The following is a 27,249-nucleotide window of genomic DNA, read 5'->3' as shown; positions in this document are numbered from 1 at the left end:
AGAAAAGGAGTGGGATGTGGTAAGAATAGCCGGTGAGAGCAAGGAGCAGGAATCAGCTGGGAGCATGTGCTCTAAAAGATCCTCACACTCCTCGTCACCAGCATTGCTGGGTGGCTCCTGCAGTGCCAAGATGGATCACTCAGATTCATGGCAGCATCCAAGTTTCCTGATCAACCACACTCCATAAACATGCCTGTGCTCTGAAAGAAAATAAACTGTTCTGGGCTAGGGAAATCGAGGCATGTGACACCCGTGGAGCCAATATTCTCCTGACTTCAGGGACTGCTCAGCAGCAAATGTAACACATCGCTCCTTGCTCTCAGGGAGTGCTCCTCAGAACACCCTCAGGTCCATGATCTCCTCCCTATTCATGTCAGGCTACAAACAGCAGGGAAGCACTGGGAAAGTGTTATCTCTCACATAGCAGAAACATACTGAGTTCCTTTTTTCTTCAGCCTCTTATCTTTTTGTAGAGATCATCTTTGTAAAACCTGTTGTCGCTGATGCTGTCTGGCATTATTGAATTATTACTGCTGATCCAAATTCGCTGAGAAAGTTTCAGGAAAACTAGTTCATGGTGGAATCATGAAGAAATATAAACACTATGGTGGAGACTTTGGGTGATTTTTTTTTTTTTTGAGCTCTGGTAATACAACAGAGGAAGGAACTTTTTTATTTCTCACCTCCTGTGCACTTTTAGTTTTGACTGGCAAAGGCAATTTTTAGGCTTTGTGATAACAAACTTATCAGTCACCTTCAACATACAGCAGTTTAATGAGGTAGCTATTGAGTGCTCACAGCTGTGCAATTTCCAAGTGGCAATAGCAGACCACAGAAATCTCTAGGTTCATTGCCATCGTTAATTCTGTGGTTACAGTTCCTTTTTCCAACTCTAAGGGACATTTTTCTCCCATGCAGTACTTCTTTGGCCAGCCTGAATTGCATCTGCACAAAAAGCCACTATTCTAAGAAGTTTCTCATGAAACAGCTACTCTCCTTCTTGTCTCATTGCTTGCCCTCAGATTTGTTCAGATCATTAACCAGATTCCTCCTTCAACCATCTTTTCAGTGCACAGACAGGCCATTAAAAAGAAAAATGGAGCAAAAGAGAAAAAAGAGAGAAAGGACCACAGAAGTAATCTGATTGTTTGCAAGATGCAATATCGAGATTACTGAAAGTCATTAGAATTGAATGTGTGTGTTTCTTTAAAAGAATTAGGGAGAAAAAAAGCAGTTGCAACAATAATTTGGAATCTTACATATTCAGAAAAGAATGGATAGTGGTATAGGTTATATAGAACCGTATAGAATAGAACGGAATATATTCTATATATAGAATAGGCTAACTAGGATGTATGTGGCAGGCTAGAAACAAACAGAGTGTTCATGAGGTTTATGTCTAACTATAGTTTTTCTTTTGAGAAAAAATGGCTTGTGGAGATGTCTTGATTTTTGTAAAAGTGAATTAGAGCTCCCAGGAAGATTAACTAGCAAGGAATATGAATCCCTGGCTGGAAAACAGAAGAAACTAAGATACGATTAAACATGACTTTTTGTGCCTTTGCTATCTTCATCTATCATCTTTGCTTCTGACTAATATGATCCAAGTTGTGAAATGCTGTGCTTCAGATACAAAGAAAACTCTTCAGAATGAAACAGAAATAGGTGTACTTCTGCTGGAAATCCTTCTGCAAAGATGGCCCAATAGCCAATGATGTAAATGGGTCAAAATATCACTTATGAATCCACTGATGCTACATTCCTGTCTGAGCTCCAACATGGAATGAGAGCTCAGCATTCAGCCAGCAACACACTGGTCTGTGAGAAATTCCACATTTGTGTCAGGAGCTGGAACACTGACTTGTGGGAAAGCTAAAGCAGACCTTGGAGACACATGAATATTTAGCTTTGCTTTTACTGGCCCACCAAAGAAAGTATCAAAGCTGGACAGTGCCTTCTCTCTCTCTGCCCAAACTTGACAGACAGAGCAAGGGGAGGGGCATTGGTCTTTCTTAACTCTAACCTCACCGTGAGCAGGAGCACACTGTCCTGGGATTGCTGGAGGGCCATGCTGGCTGTTGTGCTTGCCCTTTTACCTGGTGAGAGACAACAGATCTGTCTGCAGCAGGGCTCTCATCCACGCCATGCAGGGCTATTGTTAGGTAGAGGATCCCTTTGGTCATCATCTGTACTCCTACTGCTCACTCTCTCTTGTTATCTCTTATTGATGCAGGTGTTGGCATTGGAGCCTACATTGCTCAGTGGCCTGAAAAAATTCTTCAGAAACCAGGAGGCTCTTTGATTATCTCCTGCTACCAGAATTATAGCAACTTTGCCTATATGTACTGGTACCAGCAGCCTCCAAGAAATGGTTTGAAGTTAATAGTCAGCAGTAGTACATGGAGCCATAACTACTATGAAGATGGTTACAGTGAGGCCAAGTTTGAAGTAACCAGACAGAATACTGATCACTTTCTCATGACAATCAAGAATGTGACACCCCAGGATGAAGCCACGTATTTCTGTGCTGCAAACGATCGCACGGTGTAGCGACGGGGTTGAACACTAAGATAAAATCCCCACCTTCTCTGAGTGAGAGATGGAGTCTTTGAAACATGTGAGACAGTCAGGAGAGTGGCAAAGGAAGAGCAGAAAGAAGACAACATAGAAGTTGGTGCAATGGACCCAAGATGTTTTGAATGGGAGAGCGACAGAGCAGTGCAGCAACCTCTGTCTTTGAAGCTAAATTATTAATCAGATCCATTCTTCCACCATCATATCTTTTCATTGCACACATATGCCCTGAAGAAGAGCTGTTGCTTAACTTCATGGGGTTGTGGCCAAAAGCATTGGATGTTTATGGAAAGTGTACTAGTGTCTCTAAAACAAATGTGTAAAGCTCAGGGTGTCTCTGTAATATGGCCTGCTTCCTTGTACTTGCTGCTCTGCGAACGCCAAAGAATGCAGGACAGATATGACTGATGCAATCTCTAATTTCCTGTGAAATTCTCCCACAAAAAAATATTATTGTTAGAAAATATATCCCTAAATGTTTCTTCCTTACACATTCTTGTTTTCTCTTGTCTGATGTATTAGGCAGCATAGCCTCCAAAGCTCAAAAACCTCCTATGAAAGACTTGGAAATAAAAATCAAGGATCTCCCTCCCCTTTGCTCTGTCACTCATATTTATTTGTATTCATGGCCTGCAAGTCCTTTCCTTCTGACAGGTTGCCAAGGAACTTTAAGGTGCAACAAGACTGGTCTCTGCTGGCATGTCTTGGAAATTGCCTTTTGAACATGACCTGAGGAGCTGCTAGCACCACATACTCCTTCAAAACTAATGGAGAGGCGACTTCATTCTTTTTAAATTAAAGACTAAGTGTCATTAAGGACACTAATAGAGCTCTAGACTGATAAAACTCTAGTTTTATCATTTAGGCAGTGACAGCCAAAAAAAAAAAAAAAATCCCAGAAGCATTTTTTGACAAATTCAATGTATACAAACAAAAGTTCTGTATAAACATACATAATTAGTGACTTAAGTATTCTGTTCACTGTTGTAGAAGAGAGAGAGCAACCCAGGAGCATGCTGAGATGACCTGCCTAATATCTTGTGTTCTATAGTCCTATCTCTTGGTCCTACATGTTACATCTTAGTCCATGTTTCTCATTCCATTCTCTGGGACACTAACACCTCTTCCCAGCTAAACAGGCTGTTTGAGAAATTATGGGCTCTTCTCTGATATCTGAAAATAACAGACAAAATATTTTGTGATTCTCCTAGTGGAATGACCTTGTTTTGAGGGATTTTGTCCTATGATTTACAGTCTATTTTTCATATCCAGGCAGACTCAAAGGAAGCCATTACAGAGCAATATGGTCAGGTTGATAACTATGTGCCGAAACTTTGTGAGACAAAACCCTGCCACTTACATATAAGGAGGGGGGATGAATGTAGCCTGCTACCTCTCCCCATCATTTCCTGTCCCTTCAGACAGTCTGCAAAATGAAGGCCTGCTCTTACTCTCCTATTCCTAGATGAACCCTTTTCATAGGGAGAGTCACAAGCTCTAGGAAGATGCTCTCAAGCAACACCAAGCTACAAACACCAGCCCATAGTAAGCAAATTACTCTCATTGCAAACCAAAAATTGCAAAATATGAGCTTGAGGTTTGCTTGTCATCCTGGGGGGAGAAGAAAGAATAGAAAGGAAGGCAGCATGAATACTGCCACGACATTACCAAGTGAGAAATGACTGCATTTAAAGCCAACCTATAAAAGAATAAAAAGTATTACCTTTTTGAGTATAAGAAAAAAATCTTGAGATTATAATTTGAGGAATATTGGATACACTGAGAGGTAATTGGACTATCACAAAGAAACAGCAGTGGCAAAGGAAGGATGTGGGCTGTGGCTCTGTCATGGTTTAGCCGTAGCCAGGATCAAGCCCCACACAGCTGCTTGCTCACTCCCCACCAGCAGGACTGGGGAGAGAATAGGAAAAGCACAAGTGAAAAACTGATGGCTTGAGATAAAGGCACTTTAAGAGGTAAAGTAAAAACTGTGCACACAAGCAAAGCATAACAAGGAATTCATTCTCCACTTCTCGTGGGTGGGCAGGGGTTCAGCCATTCCCAGGATGGCAGGGCCCCATCACCCGTAATGGTGACTTGGAAAGACAAACACCATCACTCCAAATCTCCTTCTCTTCCTTCTTCTTTCCCCTGCTTGCCCCTTTCACATAGTGAACATGACACCATGGGATATGGACTATCCCTTGGATCAGTTAGGATCAGCTCTCCCTGCTGTCCTTCCTCCCAAGTTCCACCAGCCTCCTTGCCAGCATGTTGGTATGAGAAGCTGAAAAGCCCTTGAATGCTGTGAAAGCACTGCTCAGCAACAACAAAAACATTTCTATCTTGTCAACAGTATTTGCAGAACAAGCCCAAAAGACAGCCCCACAGCAGCGTCTTTCAAGTAAATTAACTGAACCACAGTCCAAACCAGCATAGGTAATCATGGCAATCCTTCCTGGTTGACAAAAACAGGGGGTGGAGTCATGGGTGGGATTGTTTTTGTAGGAGACTGTATCATTGTGGGGACAGGGGGATCCACGATGATACATTCTCCAGGAAGCCTTTACAAAAACCCATGGGTACCTGAACCTTGGGGCCATGCATGTTAAGGCAGCAGCTGCAGACAATTCTGCAGCAGAACAGGCGTGCTCTGCCTTGGTTTCTCTTAACACACCTTGTATGCTGGGATTTACTTTCATCATCTGAGAACTGAGCCTGCCCTCACTGGCAAGCAAGCTAGGAAATTCTGAGATACTGAAATTAATTTTCACCAAACCAAACTGTGACTGCAGATGCATCTAAAGCCAATCAACCATGCAAAGTTGGAATTATTATTTTTTCCTGATGCACCAATGTTTGCAATAGATGACAAAATGTTTGTTTCTTAATGTGGTACAAGTGTTAGAATTCTGACATGTAGCAGGTATCTCTCAGAGGCACTACATGAAATGTGTTGGGGTTTTCTGTCTTAAATAATCAATCCTCCAGTATCTGTTGAGTGCCTTATGTCTGTGAGAACAAAGGTTGCCTGTAATCCCCATCCCTGCCGTCTCACTGCAGCTCTTCCTAATGGCTGTGAAAGGTTTGTCTGGGACTGGTCAACAGATTCTTCTGGGCTCTCCTTGTGTGGATTATTTTAACCAATCAGAAAACTGAACGGGATTCTGCAAGACTATTGAAGACAGCTGGCCTGCCATGGAAAAGAAAACAGTGGGATTTGTTTTAGTTCCCTGCCAAAGGTGAAGCACCTGCATTTGACTATGAAAACCACAATGCACGTGTCATTTGATTATTAACTTCACAAATTGCAGAAAATAAGGCATCAAAATGCTTGGAATACAAGACTGACAGTGCGGAAGTTCTAGGTGTGGAAGAGTTCTATTCCTAGGCAGTGACAGCCTTTGGGTTTGTCTGCTTGTTTTCAAGATGTGCAAAATGAGAATAGCAGATAAAATAAGTGATGTAGCATGAAGCTTGGAGAAAGGTGGCAAAAACAGCTTGGGGTGAAATGTAGACAAAGTATCAAATGAATTCTACAGACTATAAAACTGATTTCAAGCTGGTTTTCTATTATATCCCTTTAGACAGAGATTGAGTGATGTTTGGAATTCCAAATGCAGATTTCTTAGGCTTTGATTATAGTAAGGCAGATGCAGTGTCTTCTCTTAGTTTATGATACATCACTTGGTCACGGTGTACACCTCTGGTTTGTCTTTCGGCAGTGGCACAAAACTTACAGTTATGGGTAAGAAATTTCTGTTTCCTCTTTTAATTCACTTCAAATGCCATGTCTTCTCATTAGAGAATTTAATGATTATTCTCCCTTTCATTATAAAACTGATGTTCTCCTGGTGTGCTAGTAACCCTGTCTACTTCATAGAATAAGTTTGGTCCTCTAGGTAGCAGTCCACCTTTCATTTTGGAGAATGAAATTAGTGCATTGTCAGTAAAGAAAAAGCTGTCCCTAGAAAGAATGAGGATAAGGGATAGGATAAATAATGTGTACGTGACATAAAAAAAAGTTCCTACTGAATCAACACACGGAAAAATTCCCCAAAAGTATAGCTACTCTCTGTAATGCTGGTTCTGCTGGGGTTAGAGAGATGATTAAGGACAAGTCAGCGAAAAGCTGTCTATCCATCTGGAAAGAACTGACTTACAGTTACACTTTGAAGGGGTCTACGAAACAAAATCAAGATGATACAAACTCAAAGTACCCTGACTATTTCCAGGGTAAATTAAAGAATGTGTTGCCTCAGATAACCAGGAAACACACGCGTGCTGGCATTTTTGGTTGATGAAACAGAAGGCAAAAATAAATGCTCAGCTTTATAATAAGCAATACTAAAATCTCTCTACAGCTTTTTAAGTCCTTATAGAAAGTATCTCTCCACAGCACAGCCAGTTTATTTCCACTGTACAGGCTCACCAGGATGGTGATAAAAAGATCATTAAGGACAACAGTATTACTATTTCAGAATAGGTGCTCAACAGCCACTGAAAACCACAGAAGAAGAATATATGATTCATTTCAAGGGAAAGAGCTCTCAGAGAATGTTTATTTCTGAGCCACATTTATGGATTTGGATTGTCCAAATCTGGGGAAAAGAAGGCTGCTGCTCAGATGTTGATAAATGACGGTGATCTCTTCTACTGCTTGTGTTACTCCTGGTGTTCGAAGAATTGATGCCTCATATATTTCTACCACATTGTGCCACTACAGAATAAACTGATAACAGGTGGTGAAATTCAATCTCCAAGAAAAAAAAATGATCAGCACATTTTTTGAAATCCAAAGTTTATCTGTGGTGCCTGAGCTGGTAAAAATTAATACACTGACCCCTTGTTGACCACAGATATTTAGGCAGCAAATTTGAATTATCATCACCAAGGAAGGACAGAGAATAAAAGCAGAGACTACCTTTCAAGGAAGGCCTTCCAGGGAAAGGGAAAGGGAAATGGAAAGGGAAAGGGAAAGGGAAAGGGAAAGGGAAAGGGAAAGGGAAAGGGGGCATATTTAGGAACTTCTATGAAGGGCAGAGCAGACCAGGACTCTGTGCTCTATATAAAACAATTTTTTGCAAGTAAAGAAAAGGCATTCATTTTAGAAGATAAAAATATTCAAAATGTTAAACAAAATTTAAAGGAAATGTGGCTATTTAGCTGATAAAAAGAAATTACTCAGTCAGCATATGGGAAATATTTTCTAATACTCTAATATGACACCTAGATTAATAGACAAATATCCTATAAAAAAATGGTGGAACCTCCAACAACTGATTCACCTACACCTAAAGCAAAATGGCTCTGGACAGGGCATTTCTGGTGTTGATCACAGCTGTTTAGGCACATAGATTTGGTAGTGTTCCCTTACAGATTTGTTTTTTTAGGGGATATGAATACTTGGTGTTACTTGTTTTGTTGATACCACATGAGGGGAGGGTTAGTCCACAGGTTTGGCTCAGAGGACTGGGAGTAGAGGAGAGGTTTTTCTGCAGATGCAAAATGGTGTGAATAATAGGCAATTGTTCTTTGGCAGTGGGACAAAACTTACAGTCATAGGTAAGTAAGAAGTCAGATCTCTGTGATCTATGTGATACTGGTTTAGAGGACAAGAACATTCTTAATTAAAAGCTTAATAATGATAATTTTTCATGCAGCCATGAGACCAGGATTAATGCTTTATTGCATGCTTATTAAAATGAGATGTGCTACTATGAAACTGAAGAATTTGCAAGCACAGATTTTGAGATCCCTGTTTCTGCCAACTTTCTAAGCCTGGGAACTTAATGAAGGGAGAAGGGAATAAATAATGCTGCTTCCTCTCATTCTCCAAGAAAATAGTATAGAACTTGGGAATGGAAATGACCAGTATAAAAGACCAGACACAATGCGCTGCTGATCAGACACTTCTTCCAGTTCTTGCTTTTACTAGTCCCCTTATTACATTTCTAGACTGCTCATTTCCTTTTTCTTTCCAGTATTTTTATCATTCTTTCTCTGTCCCTTTTACCTGACTTCATTTTTCTTTAATGGAGTATTCTATTTTGGTTTTAATCTTTTCTTTGGTGTCCTACTGTCTGTTGCCACCTCTCACTCATCAGCTGTTACGGCTATGAGCTGAAGAATTTGTCAGAAATAATTTTAGAATAGGAAAAAAAAAATCATAATGCCAAGTGCTGGAAGGGAGAAATAGAAGTGATCAACCTCTCTCCATACCAACTAAAAGGAAAGAGAGCAGTACTAAACACTCTATGGAGTTATCTCCATTTAATATCCAGGTCATCTAAAGCCTGTACAAGCTCATACAGAAGCAGCCCAGGGATCTTTGCAGAGCAAGCACTGGTGGTCACAATTAAGGCATCACCTGAATGCAAACACAAGGACTTAGGGGGCAAGATCTCTGCAAAATATTAATTTCTGCTCATCCTGCTAGCTCTCTTCCTCTGCAAAGGAGAGAGTGATCAGAAATAACAACCACAATTCATAGTGCCTTGATACAAAAATCCAACCCAGAGTAATAATCTTCTCTTTGGTTACATAGTTTTCCCTCCATTCCCTTTTCCAGCAGCACTCTACAGACCTCATGGGTTTCTCATGCTAGATGAGTCAAAAATATTTCTTCTACTCATCTAGCATGAGATATAGTATATGAAAACTTCCTGGCTTTAGTATCCCTGCTTAGCTTCTGAATAACTTCTCATGGCTGCCTTGTACATTCTTTTGGCTGAGGTCTGTTCTCAATAATCTTAAAAGTAGATATTAAACACCTTAGGACAGGAAACAATGCTTGATTTGCAAGTCTGTAGAATCTAGCATCATTTTGGGAAGGTGGGTAGCCTAGGATCAGAGCTCCTCATACCTACAATAAGCTAAAAATTAAATTACATAAAGAGATGTTTAATATTCTTAAAAATGCATTGGTTAAGACCCAAGGCAAAACCTGTCCCTGGCAGATTCATGTTACCTGCTTCAATAGTTTTCACTTCAGACAGTGAGAAGGATCAGCTCCTTCCTTCCTTCCTTCCAGGTCATTTCATAGATGGGGGACTAAGTTGGGTATCCCATGACAGCATAAATCTGAGCAGTGCAATGACCACCATGTCTTAACTCCATCCCCAGGTATATAAGTCAGTTTGCTGAAGATGTTTGTGCCTTAAAAGAGACTCCCTTATCTATTAATACAATATTACAAATACAGGTCTTACTAACAGCAAATTATTTGATGGGGACTTTTCTGCCCATCTGTTTGCTCAGTTTCTTTGCAGCTTTGTATTCTTCTGACAGAGGCACTACAAGAAATTCATGTGCTCCTGCATTTCTGTGGCAGGACCCTTTATGCTTTTGTGTAACGAGTGAAAAGAAATCCTTCCACTTTCCTGGTGTGTTGTATCCAATAGATACAAATTGTCCGACAGACAGCAGGCAAAAGGCCAGGTGTTTCAGGAGTAACAGGGCATAAATTCAGGACCATTTTCAGGGAGTTGGGATTGAACAGAGGCATGGAGGCTCTGGACCATGTTGCTTTGTGTTTCAGGGAAGAATGATGAAATCATACCTCCAGCTGTGGCCATCTTTTCCCCATCCAAGCAGGAGATCCAGCAGAAGAGCAAGGCCACGCTGGTGTGCCTGGCCTCTGGTTTCTACCCTGACCACCTGACTCTGGGGTGGAGGGTGAATGGTGTGAAGAGGACTGAAGGGGTGGGGACAGACGAGTCCTCCACACAGAATGGGAGCACCTACTCACTGACCAGCCGACTGAGGATGCCAGCCTGGGAATGGTTCAACCCTCTGAATCGATTTGAGTGTGTTGCCAATTTTTTTCAGAATGGAACAACAGCATCAATAAACAAATTTATCTCTGGTGATGCTGGTGAGTAAAAAAAAGCATCTCTTACCATGCTGTCTAAGATAGAAATCACAAATCAAAAGAGCAAGTGTTATGATATGAACCACATCTATATGCAGCTTCTATACAGGGTGTTCTTCTGGCACAAATACAGACCTAAATATTGAGGCATTAGCAGATGTCTCTTCCCATTCCTGGGCCTTTGTTCCTGTGATACCATTCTACATGTAGAGTTTCTTCAGGCTTTCCACTGAGAAATCTCTGTAATGGAGTATCACTAAGCCCCTAGAGTAGTAGGAAGAATGAGGCAGTGTTGTGTACTATATAGTAAGACTTCGAAAATCTGTATTCTGTCTGCTCTGAAGAGACACATGACTTTCAATTCATTTTTGTCTTTCAGGGTGTGCACTCACAGAAGGTACGTGTGGCTTCTCACATGAAGAGAATTTAGCCTCTTCTCCCAGGCGATTACCAGTGTGTATTTTAATGCCAGTCTTACTGACAATAAGTACAACATGTGGGAGATATCTGCTGTATGAATAGCTTCTTCTTTCTCCTGTAAGTGATTTGTCTGTGATATTAAAAAGAAAGGAAAAGAAGAAAAGTTTTTTGGAGGGCTGTTTGTGCATATTGTATGTAGCTCCGCTTTGGGCTTTAGCTCTCCCATATGATTCCATTTGAAAACAAAAGAAATCATGGTACCTTCCTGTAGACTGAAATGTACTCTTTATCATCTCCTCCTGTCCTAGAAACTGACTTCCATTGGGAAATTCTTGCTCAGCCAGGCAAGAGATGATCCATATTTACTCAAGTGATTCTGGCATCACGATTTAGGATATGATATTCTGAATATTTCTCAGTATCAAACTCAGAACAATTCCCATGACAAGTCACATTCCGCTCCACACTGCTATCCTATATGGAGGATATCCATAATAAAAATTACATTTCTTTCCTCTTTGTATGCATATTTGCACACTCCAATTTTTCAAGAGCTTTTTTAATGCTTCAGCAATCTTAACGCTGAACCAAGACAGATCTTGTATCTCAATGCTATGGCAACCCCTTTAGAATGAAAACTCCACAAGAATAAAACTTCTAGAAGCCCTCTTATTCTGGGCTTTGTAAAACTTTCCTGATCCATCAGCAGCACTCATAAGGCCACTCTCAATAATGAGACAAAAAAAAACATTTGTGTCGTGCGATTCACCCTATTTTGTGTTCCTGTCTGGGGACTCAGATGAACAGCCCTGTTCATCAGTGGGTGTGGAACTCAGTACTTTCCCAGCATAAAGCCAATCTCTGTCTTTCCTAGACTTGCTTTCTCTTTTGGTTCTTTAAGTTGCTATGTTCTGTCCCTTCCCTGGTTCTCTGGTGTCAGCAGAGCCACTCATTTGCTTCTAGTTCCTTTATGTTGCTTAGCTAAAAATTTCCAGGGTTCTCATTTGATGAACGCTCCATTAAAACTACCATCTTGCAATGATGATGATGAAAACTGAATAGACAAATACAAATGGTGTTTGACTTGCAGAGTCGTACTTGCGGTATGGAAATTCCCTGAAGCTCACTTACCTCATCCTCTGTGGCAAAGCCTTTGTCTATGCAGTTTTGGTGAGTGGTCTGGTGTGGACAGCCAAGGTAAGTCAGAGTGTCCCTGGAAGGCTGGGCTTACTCACTACTCAAGGATCAGTGCATGCAGGCTAAACCTTTTCTCAGAGGGCTGGCTGTTCTGCAGGTGCTCTGCCAGGCTTGGTGCAGTTCAGCTTGAGAAAAATCACAAGTGATGGGTTTTCTCTTACTGTTTGGCCAGAACTCCAATAAAATCAATGCTACCAAGCAGAGGAATTCCTTCTAACAATCCTCTTTGCACACATGAAAAAGATGAGAATTAAGGACAAGTAGCCCAGAAAGTAAGTAAGGGAAATAGCAGATTTATCATACATTTGTGTAACCATTGAACAGGGGCATATGTCAGCAGTGATAATAATAAGCAGGTTTTTGAGGTGATGCAGGGGATAAATCTGATCAAACATTTAAAAAGATTTATAAAGAACAGTGGATCGATCTAAACAAATGGGATAAATCAAACTAATTGCCAGGAAATGCTTTTTATTGGTAAGTTTTGCCTACGGCGGAAACATACAGGCAGTGGGAGCAGCAGGAGTCTCAGCACTTGTCCATTTAAAAGCAGAACAGGGAGATGTACTTGAAAAGTGGCCTGGTAGAGTTGAGGGCAAGGATGAGGACAATCTTGGTTATATTTTATGGTCCTTTTGCAAGGATATACTGGAGGGGATAGATTTGTCTATTTCTGGATCATAGTCATAGAATCACAGAATGGTTTAGGATAGAAAGAGCATTTAAAGATTATCTAGTTCCGTCCCCACAGTGAAATGGGCACGGACATCCTTGACTAGACCAGGTTGCTCAAAGCCCCATGCAACTGGGCCTTAAACACTTCCAGAGGTGGGACATCCACAGCTTTTCTGGGAAATCTGTTCCACTCTCTCACCATCCTCACCAGATCAAATTTCTTCCTTTAATCTGAAGCTACCCTTTATCAGTTTAAAATCGAGGCTCCTCATCCTGCTACTGCAGGCCTTGGTAAATGTCTCTGTTTTTAATTAAAAGTCCCCCATGGCCGTGTATTGAAAGGCCTCAGGCGGGGGCCTCTCCAGAGGCTTCTCTTCTCCAGTCTCAGCAGGGTTTGTTCTCCCAGCCTGAATCCCTGTTTTTGTGGGCCTCCTCTGGACCAGCTCTGTCATGGCCATGAGTTTCCTGTGCTGGGGCCTCCCGAGCTGGACACAGAACTGCAGGAGGGGTTGGTGGGGGTTCACACGGGCTTTTCTCCAAGTTTGTCCAGTTCCCTGTGGCCGTCATCCCTTCCCTCAAACACACCCATGGCCACACAGCTTCATGTCATCTGTGAACTTGCTGAGGCTGCACTTGGTCTCAGTATCAATGGCACACTGATGAAAGTTGAAAAAATGCTTCTGGCCCCAGTACAGTCCCTGGAGGGAAACCGTTCATGGCTGATTCCCACTTGAACATTCAACCTTTGATGGTAACTCTTGGGCAAGGTCGTCCAGCCAGTTCCTGTGCTTGTTTCTGTTGTTTGGTGGTTGTTATCATTACTATTTTATTGTTCTTCTTATTTTATCCCATTTTGTTTTCAATTAGACTGGTGTCAAGTTATCTAGAGAATAAATGAAGAGCCCTTGTCATCACATCAGCAGGAGCATACCAAGTTCTCTACCTTTCAGTAGCAAAAGAATCAATACTTCCATGAACTTCTGAATATAATGTTTTTGTAATTGTCTGTTGCCATCCTGTTCTTCACGTTTTTGTAATCACTGCTGAACTTTCCCTGTTCTTCCATATCATAATGTATCATATTTCACTGTAACATTTCTATAAAAATAGCACTATCTTAATCCTCTGAGGCTGAGAACTCATCTCCTTGATTCATGAATAAAGTTTTTGCTTCTTTTCCCTTGAAGAGCATGAGCTGTTGTTTTCAAATTTGGTCTTCTGTAGTTATAATGTCCTACCACTAAATTTTCAGACATGAATAGTGGCGTAAGCAACTCTCATAAAAGATCATTCACTGACAATCCCTGTAGAAATAACTTATCAGAGATGGGAACAGCGGAGACTCATCCAGCACTTACACTGTGTACCAACAAGCAGAGCAGGGCTGCAGGCTTTGGAGGCTTGCTCTGGCCAGACACTCATTTTGGGCCAGAACAGCTGCATAATTCAAAGGTGGTAGAGAAGGAAACAACATTCCAGCCAGATGAGAAGTGACATCCTCTTGGGAGAAGCATGGGAGCTGCTTTTTCTCTCACTTTGTTATTTTGTGGGATTACCTTGGCAATGACACCAGATTCACTGTGGTATTGAGGAAAAAGTTGGTGAATAGATTATAAGGCATCTGACACTTAATGATTTTGTTTCAAAAGGATCTGATGAGAGACTTGAGAGGAATCCGTCATACCTCTCTTCATGTCATTAAAGAAACAAGCTGCATCTTAATGCTAGAGGACAGATGGGTATAATGCTGTAAAATGGAGTTGATTTCCTGCTCAGTGTTTGTCACTCTTTCAATGTCCTCAAAACACTTCAGAAGAGGAGAAAATATCTTACTGAACCAAGAGATTTATTTGGTGCTCTGTGTACAGAAATCACTTAAGTAGTGTTGTGGCTGCTCCAAACAAAACAGAGAACTGTTTCCTGAAAAATACTTCTAACAAATGTGCTTCAAGGTGTCTTATATTGACAAGATGTGAATGAGCTGGTCTAGGGAAAGGTGTCCCCTTCCTCTTTGGAGAAGAAACAAAAGGAACAGTTCTCGGCAAGTGAGAATCCTGAGAAGGTTGTACAAAGGGGCGCATTTCAGGGGGTCTGACAATGATAAACAGAGTCATCTTTTGATTCTGAGGATGGGTTCTTTTCCCAAGAAAAAGAAATGTCCCATTATTCTTGCTCTGTGAAGTTGGAATAGACCGGAGCACAGCAGAATGGAATATTAAAAAATAATTCCAGCTCAGCCTGAAACACATTAAGATGAATATAATTTATTAGGACATTTGATGAAAATAGCTGAATTTATCAGAGCTGTCAGAAAATCCCAGATCAATCTTGTCCTCACACACACAGACTTTCAGAGTGGCCTTGGTAGAACTTGGTCAAAGTGAACAGGGGACAAACTTGGGCAGAGGAATTTTGGAGCAGACAAGCTACAGTGTGAAGGAGGGACATAACTAAGCCGTTCTATGGCAGGGAGGAATCTGGAAAATGACAGAGACTTCCCTTTTGTCTCTGGAATGTGAAGAATGTTCCCACACTGAATTCATATCTCTCAGTTGCTGGAAATTGAGGCCAAGGTCAGCAATCCAATCCTGTTATTTTCCAAGCGTGCTACAAGCCCTATAATTGTCATTCTCACACCCTTCTGCTATTATAGAGGTGCTTGTGCAAAGAGACCACTTTGAAAGAGAGTCAGAGACATATCTGGGCTCATAAAATATCTCCTCTTTCTTTTTTTTTTTTCTTTTGAATTGACATATGTTTAAAGGAAAGCTTTTGTCCATCAAGCTCTTTTTCAAGAGAGACAATTTTGTAGAGACAATGCTTGTGATTGGGCTGATGTTTACATTCAAGGAGAAAAGCAGAATTCTACTCTGCCCCCATTTGTTGTCTCTTCTTCTGGCCATACAGGAGACCACTTCGGACAAAGTGATGTCTTCAGGGTGATATTTACGTTAAGTCCACTTCTCTACAATTATACTGTGTCTCTTACAATTTTCAAGAGAACCAGCTAGGGAGAATGAAGGGGAAGATTTTAAGCAAAAAGGAAAGAGAGAATGACAGGTGCACTAGGCAATGGATGAAATATGATTAAATTGTGTTGTCCTTCCAAAGAAAACAGTAAATAGGAAAATGAGGAAAAGTAAGAAAACAAGGAAATAAGGACTAAGAAAACCAAAATAAAAATGAAAATAAAGACACAACCCAGAGATAAGGTAAAATGGATACAACTGAGAGACAAGGAAGATATCTAACCTGTAGTGGAGAACAAGCAAAGGGAACCAGATTGTGTTTCTGTAAAACAGTGTTTGTGGTGACCTTTTCTGTGCACCCTAAATTATATATTCAAGGGATTAGTAAATGTGGAAAGTCTTTCCAGAGATCTTTCATCCACTTTGCATCTCATTATTATCTCAAACCAAAAGTTAAACCATTTCTTCTGTGGAGGAAATGTTCTGTGGAAGCTCTCACAGTTCTGTGGAAGCTCACACTAGGCTAAATGAAGAATGAAGTCATACATTCTATGTATAAATGTTTCCTTCATAAATGTAGGAAAAACACAGACTAAGGTAGAGGTGAAACAGTGTAAATTTAGATGAATAAGATGATAATGAAAATAATCTAAGAAATATTTTGTGATTTTCCTAGTAGTATGACTTTGTTTTGAAGTATTTTGTTCTCTGCTTTGTAGTCTCTTTTTCATATAAAAAAGATTCAAGTGAAGCTGTTAAAGAGCAATATAAAAACATGTTTAGGTTAGGTTGTTAATTATGTCTCAACACTTTGTGATACAAGACTGCACACTTATGTATAAGGGAGGACATAAATGTAGCCTGTTACCTCTCCCATCTGTTCTCGTCCCTTTGGACAGTCTGCAAAATGAAGGCCTGCTCTTACTCCTAAAAGAAGCCCTTTCAAAGTCATAAGCCCGGGAGGACTCTATCAAGCAACACCAAGCTACAAACACCAGCCCATAATAAGCAAATTACTCTCATTGCAACACAGTTACGGGGGGCGGTTAAAGGTTTTTGTCATCCTGGAGGCAGAAGAGAGAAAGAATATAAAGGAAAGGAGCAGATATACTGCCATGACATTACCAGTGAAAAATGACTGCATTTAAAGCCAACCTATAAAAGAATAAAAAGTATTACCTTTTTGAGTATAAGAAAAAAATCTTGAGATTATAAATTGAGGAATATTGGATACACTGAGAGGTAATTGGACTATCACAAAGAAACAGCAGTGGCAAAGGAAGGATGTGGGCTGTGGCTCTGTCATGGTTTAGCCGTAGCCAGGATCAAGCCCCACACAGCTGCTTGCTCACTCCCCACCAGCAGGACTGGGGAGAGAATAGGAAAAGCACAAGTGAAAAACTGATGGCTTGAGATAAAGGCACTTTAAGAGGTAAAGTAAAAACTGTGCACACAAGCAAAGCATAACAAGGAATTCATTCTCCACTTCTCGTGGGCGGGCAGGGGTTCAGCCATTCCCAGGATGGCAGGGCCCCATCACCCGTAATGGTGACTTGGAAAGACAAACACCATCACTCCAAATCTCCTTCCCTTCCTTCTTCTTTCCCCTGCTTGCCCCTTTCACATAGTGAACATGACACCATGGGATAAGGGCTATCCCTTGGATCAGTTAGGATCAGCTCTCCCTGCTGTCCTTCCTCCTAAGTTCCTATACCCCACCAGCCTCCTTGCCAGCATGTTGGTATGAGAAGCTGAAAAGCCCTTGAATGCTGTGAAAGCACTGCTCAGCAACAACAAAAACATTTCTATCTTGTCAACAGTATTTGCAGAACAAGCTCAAAAGACAGCCCCACAGCAGCGTCTTTCAAGTAAATTAACTGAACCACAGTCCAAACCAGCATAGGTAATCATGGCAATCCTTCCTGGTTGACAAAAACAGGGGGTGGACTCGTGGGTGGGATTGTTTTTGTACCAGGTTATATCATTGTGGCACAACAGCGGGGTGACCACTATGATACATTCTCCAGGAAGCCTTTACAAAAACCCATGGGTACCTGAACCTTGGGGCCATGCATGTTAAGGCAGCAACTGCAGACAATTCTGCAGCAGAACAGGCATGCTCTGCCTTCGTTTCTCTTAACACACCTTGTATGCTGGGATTTACTTTCATCATCTGAGAACTGAGCCTGCCCTCACTGGCAAGCAAGCTAGGAAATTCTGAGATACTGAAATTAATTTTCACCAAATCAAACTGTGACTGCAGATGCATCTAAAGCCAATCAACCATGCAAAGTTGGAATTATTATTTTTTCCTGATGCACCAATGTTTGCAATAGATGACAAAATGTTTGTTTCTTAATGTGGTAAAAGTGTTAGAATTCTGACATGTAGCAGGTATCTCTCAGAGGCACTACATGAAATGTGTTGGGGTTTTCTGTCTTAAATAATCAATCCTCCAATATCTGTTGAGTGCCTTATGTCTGTGAGAACAAAGGTTGCCTGTAATCCCCATCCCTGCCGTCTCACTGCAGCTCTTCCTAATGGCTGTGAAAGGTTTGTCTGGGACTGGTCAACAGATTCTTCTGGGCTCTCCTTGTGTGGATTATTTTAACCAATCAGAAAACTGAACGGGATTCTTGAAGTCTTTCAAGCCAGCTGGCCTGCCATGGAAGGGAAAACAATGGAATTTGTTTTAGTTGCCTGTTATAGGCAAACCACCTCAAATAGAGAATGAGTGATGTTTGGGATTCCAAAACCAGTAATGGTTTCTAAAGCTTGTGCTTCTAGTAAGGCAGCTGCAGTGCATGCCTTCTCTTAGCTTAGGATACATCATTTGGTCACTGTGATTGCTGCTGATATGGTTTTTGGCAGTGGCACAAAACTTACAGTAATGGGTAAGAAACTTTTGTTTCCTCTTTTAATTCACTTCAAATGCCATGTCTTCTCATTAGAGAATGTCATCATTAACCTCCCTATCATTATTAAACTGGTGTGTTAGCAGGCCTGTCTGCTTTTCAGCATAGAGTAAGTTGGGTCCTCTAGGTAAGGACACACCTTTCATTTTGGAGAACTGAATGAATGTGTTTTCAGTAAAGAAAAAGCTGTCCCTAGAAAGAATGAGGATAAGGGATAGGATAAATAATGTGTACATGACATAAAAAAAAGTTGTCCTATCAAATCAACACATGCAAAAATTCCCAAAAAATATAGCTACTCTCTATAACACTGGTTCTGCTGAGGCTAGAGGGATGATTAAGGACAAGTCAGTGAACTTGTCTATCTGTCTGGAAAGAACTGACTTAGAGTTGCACTTTGAAGGTGTCTACAAAACAAGATCAAGACAATACAAGCCTAAATTGTCATAGATCTTCACAGGGTAAATTTAAGAATGTGTTGTCTCAGATAACCTGGAAAAACACATGTGCTGGCATTTTTAATTTATAAAAAAGAAGGTACTAATAAGTACTCAACTATATAATAAGCAATACTAAAATCTCTCTGCAGCTTTTTAAGTCCTTGTTGTTATAGATAGTAGCTCTCCACAGCAGAGCCAGCTTCTTTCCACTGTACAGGCTCACCAGGATGGTGATACAAATACCACAAAGGACAATGGTTTTACTATTTCAGAATAAGTGCTAAACAGCCACTGAAAACCACAGAAAACTAATATATGATTCATTTCAAAGAGAAAGAGATCTCAGGGAATGTTGACATATGGGAAATATTTTATAATATTCTAATATGACACCTAGATAAATAGATAAATATCATCTAAAAATTGTTGGAAACTCCAACAACAGCTTTTTAGACACACAGATTTGGTGGTGTTCCCTTTCAGACCTGTTTTCTAGGAGACCTGAAATAAATGTACTCCGTATTTCTTCTTTTCTGGTACCGCATGAGGGGAGGGTTAGTCCACAGGCTTGGCTCAGAGGACTGGGAGTAGAGGAGAGGTTTTTCTGCAGCTGCAAAATGGTGTGAATAATAATAGACTGTACTTTGGCAGTGGGACAAAACTTACAGTCATGGGTAAGTAAAAAGTCGGATCTCTGTGATCTATGTGATACTGGTTTAGAGGACAAGAACATTCTTAATTAAAAGCTTCATAATGATAATTTTTCATGCAGTCATGAGAACAGGATTAATTTTTTATTGGTTGCTGATTAAAATGAGATGTGCCATTATGGAAATATAGGATTTACAGGCACAAATGCTGAGGTCCTTCTGCCTGCAGTCTTTGTCTTTAATTTCTGGGAACTTAATGAAGGGAGAAGGGAATAAATAATTTTATTTTCACCCATCTTCCAAGGAAAGGTTGAGTATGAATAATCCTTCTCTAGTCTGCAGGTTTTTACAGTTTATCTGTATAATAATCAAAGCAGCATTTTGAAGGTAGAGTCTGGATTCTCCTGTGTGCTGAACCACAGAGGTAAGGAGTAATCGTGCTGGAACTTTGCTTGCCTGTCCATAGATGGTTGTCTGTCTAAAGTTGCTTTGGGATGCTGTCTTCTGCTAGCAATCCTTTTCACAATTTCTGCTGCTCAGCAAGGACTGTATTATTTTTCTTAGCATACTTTCCCCCTATATTATTTTTATTTTCCCCCATTTTTTTTCTTTGTTTTCCCCCATCCCAGCAAAGGATTTAACATCACCTATATCAAGGCATTTTGGAATGACGAGGCAAAGTAACACTTTCTATCTGCCACTGCCCCATCTGATAGCAAACTGTAGAAATATTCACTGGTGCCTGCTCCTTTAAACAGTACCATTTTAAGCAGCTATGTGGCAGGTAGGAAGAGCATAATGACACTGGGGGTTAGAGCCTGACTTTGTACAGCTGTGCAAACCAGCCGCTCAACTTTGGAGTTGGTACTGTGCTCAGAGTCATAGGTAAGGAGCTGTTGTTAACCCCAGTGCTCAGTGTGGAGGACACCTGAAAATTGCCCTTGCATTCCTGACATGTAGTATACACAGATGATTTTAAAATGAGAGTAGGAGTGAAAGACAACAAGAAATTGTGAAACTGACATTGCAATGATGGGAATGGAGGAACTGTGATACTTCTTCTCCCAGGTGGGTGAAGTCTGTGTGAGAGAGAAGGAGTTTATGCATGGAAGCGATTGAGCGTTATGTCCAGTGTCGACCGTGAGCAGCATGGATGACCAGAAAACAAAGGGCTGCTGATCAGACTTTTTTTCTAGTCCTTGCTTTTACCAGTCCCTTTATTCCATTTCAAGCATGCTAATTTTCTGATTGTCTTTCCAGTAGTTTCAGTACTTTTATAATTCTTTCTTTCTGTCTCTCTCTTTCACCTACCTACCATGGTTGTTTGTTTCATTTTTTTTTTTTAGGCTATTAAATTTCTCCTTTTTCTTTTGTCCTCCTATCTGTTTTCACCTCTTCACACATTAGCTGTGAGGCTAAGGCTATGAGCTGAAGAATTTGTCAGAAATACTTTTAGCATAGGAAAAAAAACGCCAAGTGCTGGAAGGGAGAAGCAGTAGTGATCAACCTCTCTCCATACCCACTAAAATGAAAGAGAGCAGTACTAAACACTCTACGGAGTTATCTCCATTTAATATCCAGGTCATCTAAAGCCTGTACAAGCTCATACAGAAGCAGCCCAGGGATCTTTGCAGAGCAAGCACTGGTGGTCACAATTAAGGCATCACCTGAATGCAAACACAAGGGCTTAGGGGACAAGATCTCTGCAAAATATTAATTTCTGCTCATCCTGCTCTCTTCCTCTGCAAAGGAGAGAGTGATCAGAAATAACAACCACAATTCATAGTGCCTTGATACAAAAATCCAACCCAGAGTAATAATCTTCTCTTTGGTTACATAGTTTTCCCTCCATTCCCTTTTCCAGCAGCACTCTACAGACCTCATGGGTTTCTCATGCTAGATGAGTCAAAAATATTTCTTCTACTCATCTAGCATGAGATATAGTATATGAAAACTTCCTGGCTTTAGTATCCCTGCTTAGCTTCTGAATAACTTCTCATGGCTGCCTTGTACATTCTTTTGGCTGAGGTCTGTTCTCAATAATCTTAAAAGTAGATATTAAACACCTTAGGACAGGAAACAATGCTTGATTTGCAAGTCTGTAGAATCTAGCATCATTTTGGGAAGGTGGGTAGCCTAGGATCAGAGCTCCTCATACCTACAATAAGCTAAAAATTAAATTACATAAAGAGATGTTTAATATTCTTAAAAATGCATTGGTTAAGACCCAAGGCAAAACCTGTCCCTGGCAGATTCATGTTACCTGCTTCAATAGTTTTCACTTCAGACACTGAGAAGGATCAGCTCCTTCCTTCCTTCCTTCCAGGTCATTTCATAGATGGGGGACTAAGTTGGGTATCCCATGACAGCATAAATCTGAGCAGTGCAATGACCACCATGTCTTAACTCCATCCCCAGGTATATAAGTCAGTTTGCTGAAGATGTTTGTGCCTTAAAAGAGACTCCCTTATCTATTAATACAATATTACAAATACAGGTCTTACTAACAGCAAATTATTTGATGGGGGCTTTTCTGCCCATCTGTTTGCTCAGTTTCTTTGCAGCTTTGTATTCTTCTGACAGAGGCACTACAAGAAATTCATGTGCTCCTGCATTTCTGTGGCAGGACCCTTTATGCTTTTGTGTAACGAGTGAAAAGAAATCCTTCCACTTTCCTGGTGTGTTGTATCCAATAGATACAAATTGTCCGACAGACAGCAGGCAAAAGGCCAGGTGTTTCAGGAGTAACAGGGCATAAATTCAGGACCATTTTCAGGGAGTTGGGATTGAACAGAGGCATGGAGGCTCTGGACCATGTTGCTTTGTGTTTCAGGGAAGAATGATGAAATCATACCTCCAGCTGTGGCCATCTTTTCCCCATCCAAGCAGGAGATCCAGCAGAAGAGCAAGGCCACGCTGGTGTGCCTGGCCTCTGGTTTCTACCCTGACCACCTGACTCTGGGGTGGAGGGTGAATGGTGTGAAGAGGACTGAAGGGGTGGGGACAGACGAGTCCTCCACACAGAATGGGAGCACCTACTCACTGACCAGCCGACTGAGGATGCCAGCCTGGGAATGGTTCAACCCTCTGAATCGATTTGAGTGTGTTGCCAATTTTTTTCAGAATGGAACAACAGCATCAATAAACAAATTTATCTCTGGTGATGCTGGTGAGTAAAAAAAAGCATCTCTTACCATGCTGTCTAAGATAGAAATCACAAATCAAAAGAGCAAGTGTTATGATATGAACCACATCTATATGCAGCTTCTATACAGGGTGTTCTTCTGGCACAAATACAGACCTAAATATTGAGGCATTAGCAGATGTCTCTTCCCATTCCTGGGCCTTTGTTCCTGTGATACCATTCTACATGTAGAGTTTCTTCAGGCTTTCCACTGAGAAATCTCTGTAATGGAGTATCACTAAGCCCCTAGAGTAGTAGGAAGAATGAGGCAGTGTTGTGTACTATATAGTAAGACTTCGAAAATCTGTATTCTGTCTGCTCTGAAGAGACACATGACTTTCAGTTCATTTTTGTCTTTCAGGGTGTGCACTCACAGAAGGTACGTGTGGCTTCTCACATGAAGAGAATTTTGCCTCTTCTCCCAGGCGATTACCAGTGTGTATTTTAATGCCAGTCTTACTGACAATAAGTACAACGTGTGGGAGATATCTGCTGTATGAATAGCTTCTTCTTTCTCCTGTAAGTGATTTGTCTGTGATATTAAAAAGAAAGGAAAAGAAGAAAAGTTTTTTGGAGGGCTGTTTGTGCATATTGTATGTAGCTCCGCTTTGGGCTTTAGCTCTCCCATATGATTCCATTTGAAAACAAAAGAAATCATGGTACCTTCCTGTAGACTGAAATGTACTCTTTATCATCTCCTCCTGTCCTAGAAACTGACTTCCATTGGGAAATTCTTGCTCAGCCAGGCAAGAGATGATCCATATTTACTCAAGTGATTCTGGCATCACGATTTAGGATATGATATTCTGAATATTTCTCAGTATCAAACTCAGAACAATTCCCATGACAAGTCACATTCCGCTCCACACTGCTATCCTACATGGAGGATATCCATAATAAAAATTACATTTCTTTCCTCTTTGTATGCATATTTTCACACTCAATTTTTCAAGAGCTTTTTTAATGCTTCAGCAATCTTAAGGCTGAACCAAGACAGATCTTGTATCTCAATGCTATGGCAACCCCTTTAGAATGAAAACTCCACAAGAATAAAACTTCTAGAAGCCCTCTTATTCTGGGCTTTGTAAAACTTTCCTGATCCATCAGCAGCACTCATAAGGCCACTCTCAATAATGAGACAAAAAAAAACATTTGTGTCGTGCGATTCACCCTATTTTGTGTTCCTGTCTGGGGACTCAGATGAACAGCCCTGTTCATCAGTGGGTGTGGAACTCAGTACTTTCCCAGCATAAAGCCAATCTCTGTCTTTCCTAGACTTGCTTTCTCTTTTGGTTCTTTAAGTTGCTATGTTCTGTCCCTTCCCTGGTTCTCTGGTGTCAACAGAGCCACTCATTTGCTTCTAGTTCCTTTATGTTGCTTAGCTAAAAATTTCCAGGGTTCTCATTTGATGAACGCTCCATTAAAACTACCATCTTGCAATGATGATGATGAAAACTGAATAGACAAATACAAATGGTGTTTGACTTGCAGAGTCGTACTTGCGGTATGGAAATTCCCTGAAGCTCACTTACCTCATCCTCTGTGGCAAAGCCTTTGTCTATGCAGTTTTGGTGAGTGGTCTGGTGTGGACAGCCAAGGTAAGTCAGAGTGTCCCTGGAAGGCTGGGCTTACTCACTACTCAAGGATCAGTGCATGCAGGCTAAACCTTTTCTCAGAGGGCTGGCTGTTCTGCAGGTGCTCTGCCAGGCTTGGTGCAGTTCAGCTTGAGAAAAATCACAAGTGATGGGTTTTCTCTTACTGTTTGGCCAGAACTCCAATAAAATCAATGCTACCAAGCAGAGGAATTCCTTCTAACAATCCTCTTTACACACATGAAAAAGATGAGAATTAAGGACAAGTAGCCCAGAAAGTAAATAAGGGAAATAGCAGATTTATCATACATTTGTGTAACCATTGTACAGGGGCATATGTCAGCAGTGATAATAATAAGCAGGTTTTTGAGGTGATGCAGGGGATAAATCTGATCAAACATTTAGAAAGATTTATAAAGAACAGTGGATCGATCTAAACAAATGGGATAAATCGAACTAATTGCCAGGAAATGCTTTTTATTGGTAAGTTTTGCCTACGGCGGAAACATACAGGCAGTGGGAGCAGCAGGAGTCTCAGCACTTGTCCATTTAAAAGCAGAACAGGGAGATGTACTTGAATAGTGAAGTGGTAGAGTTGAGGGCAAGGATGAGGACAATCTTGGTTATATTTTATGGTCCTTTTGCAAGGATATACTGGAGGGGATAGATTTGTCTATTTCTGGATCATAGTCATAGAATCACAGAATGGTTTAGGATAGAAAGAGCATTTAAAGATTATCTAGTTCCGTCCCCACAGTGAAATGGGCACGGACATCCTTGACTAGACCAGGTTGCTCAAAGCCCCATGCAACTGGGCCTTAAACACTTCCAGAGGTGGGACATCCACAGCTTTTCTGGGAAATCTGTTCCACTCTCTCACCATCCTCACCAGATCAAATTTCTTCCTTTAATCTGAAGCTACCCTTTATCAGTTTAAAATCGAGGCTCCTCATCCTGCTACTGCAGGCCTTGGTAAATGTCTCTGTTTTTAATTAAAAGTCCCCCATGGCCGTGTATTGAAAGGCCTCAGGCGGGGGCCTCTCCAGAGGCTTCTCTTCTCCAGTCTCAGCAGGGTTTGTTCTCCCAGCCTGAGTCCCTGTTTTTGTGGGCCTCCTCTGGACCAGCTCTGTCATGGCCATGAGTTTCCTGTGCTGGGGCCTCCCGAGCTGGACACAGAACTGCAGGAGGGGTTGGTGGGGGTTCACACGGGCTTTTCTCCAAGTTTGTCCAGTTCCCTGTGGCCGTCATCCCTTCCCTCAAACACACCCATTGCCACACAGCTTCGTGTCATCTGTGAACTTGCTGAGGCTGCACTTGGTCTCAGTATCAATGGCACACTGATGAAAGTTGAAAAAATTCTTCTGGCCCCAGTACAGTCCCTGGAGGGAAACCGTTCGTGGCTGATTCCCACTTGAACATTCAACCTTTGATGGTAACTCTTGGGCAAGGTCGTCCAGCCAGTTCCTGTGCTTATTTCTGTTGTTTGGTGGTTGTTATCATTACTATTTTATTGTTCTTCTTATTTTATCCCATTTTGTTTTCAATTAGACTGGTGTCAAGTTATCTAGAGAATAAATGAAGAGCCCTTGTCATCACATCAGCCGGAGCATACCAAGTTCACTACCTTTCAGTAGCAAAAGAATCAATACTTGTATGAACTTCTGAATATAATGTTTTTGGAATTGTCTGTTGCCATCCTGTTCTTCACGTTTTTGTAATCACTGCTGAGCTTTCCCTGTTCTTCCATATCATAATGTATCATATTTCACTGTAACATTTCTATAAAAATAGCACCTTCTTAATCCTCTGTGGTTGAGAATTCATCTCCTTGATTCAGGAATAAAGTTTTTGCTTCTTTTCCCTTGAAGAGCATGAGCTGTTGTTTTCAAATTTGATCTTCTATAGTTATAATGTCCTATCGCAGAATTTGCAGTGATGAGTTGTGGCATAAGCAACTCTCATAAAAGATCATTCACTGACAATCCCTGTAGAAATAACTTATCAGAGATGGGAACAACAGAGACTCATCCAGCACTTACACTGTGTACCAACAAGCAGAGCAGGGCTGCAGGCTTTGGAGGCTTGCTCTGGCCAGGAACTCATTTTGGGCCAGAACAGCTGCATAATTCAAAGGTGGTAGAGAAGGAAACAACATTCCAGCCAGATGAGAAGTGACATCCTCTTGGGAGAAGCATGGGAGCTGCTTTTTCTCTCATTTTGTTCTTTTGTGGGATTACCTTGGCAATGACACCAGATTCACTGTGGTATTGAGGAAAAAGTTGGTGAATAGATTATAAGCCATCTGACACTTAATGATTTTGTTTCAAAAGGATCTGATGAGAGACTTGAGAGGAATCCGTCATACCTCTCTCCATGTCATTAAAGAAACAAGCTGCATCTTAATGCTAGAGGACAGATGGGTATAATGCTGTAAAATGGAGCTGATTTCCTGCTCAGTGTTTGTCACTCTTTCAATGTCCTCAAAACACTTCAGAAGAGGAGAAAATATCTTACTGAACCAAGAGATTTATTTGGTGTTCTGAGTACAGAAATCACTTAAGTAGTGTTGTGACTGCTCCAAACAAAACAGAGAACTGTTTCCTGAAAAATACTTCTAACAAATGTGCTTCAAGGTGTCTTATATTGACAAGATGTGAATGAGCTGGTCTAGGGAAAGGTGTCCCCTTCCTCTTTGGAGAAGAAACAAAAGGAACAGTTCTCGGCAAGTGAGAATCCTGAGAAGGTTGTACAAAGGGGCGC

General features: G+C 41.1%; 1 protein-coding gene and 1 gene segment (V, D, J or C); both read left to right on the top strand.

The window, feature by feature from the left end:
- The window catches only part of LOC144245887 (uncharacterized), a 39,704-nt gene extending 25,779 nt beyond the window's left edge, over window positions 1–13,925 (top strand). The window contains exons 11-16 of the mRNA XM_085588325.1: window positions 1,023–1,135; window positions 2,234–2,431; window positions 8,032–8,139; window positions 10,115–10,450; window positions 10,827–10,844; window positions 11,958–13,925. Coding sequence (XP_085444451.1) covers window positions 1,023–1,135; window positions 2,234–2,431; window positions 8,032–8,139; window positions 10,115–10,450; window positions 10,827–10,844; window positions 11,958–12,130 — 946 coding nt within the window. The 3' untranslated portion in view covers window positions 12,131–13,925. The remainder of the gene's footprint in view (window positions 1–1,022; window positions 1,136–2,233; window positions 2,432–8,031; window positions 8,140–10,114; window positions 10,451–10,826; window positions 10,845–11,957) is intronic.
- A 4,625-nt stretch (window positions 13,926–18,550) lies between these two features.
- Window positions 18,551–26,356, top strand: LOC144248879 (T cell receptor beta chain MC.7.G5-like). The segment is given in 5 exon segments: window positions 18,551–18,602; window positions 22,547–22,882; window positions 23,259–23,276; window positions 24,389–24,495; window positions 26,038–26,356. Coding segments are annotated over 5 exon segments (525 nt in total).
- Window positions 26,357–27,249: the final 893 nt, after the last annotated feature.

The sequence above is a fragment of the Lonchura striata genome, chromosome 1, assembly GCF_050655825.1.
Source record: "Lonchura striata isolate lonStrDom1 chromosome 1, ASM5065582v1, whole genome shotgun sequence".
Classification (NCBI taxonomy): Eukaryota; Metazoa; Chordata; class Aves; order Passeriformes; family Estrildidae; genus Lonchura; species Lonchura striata.
This window is presented reverse-complemented; position numbering and strand designations above follow the sequence as displayed.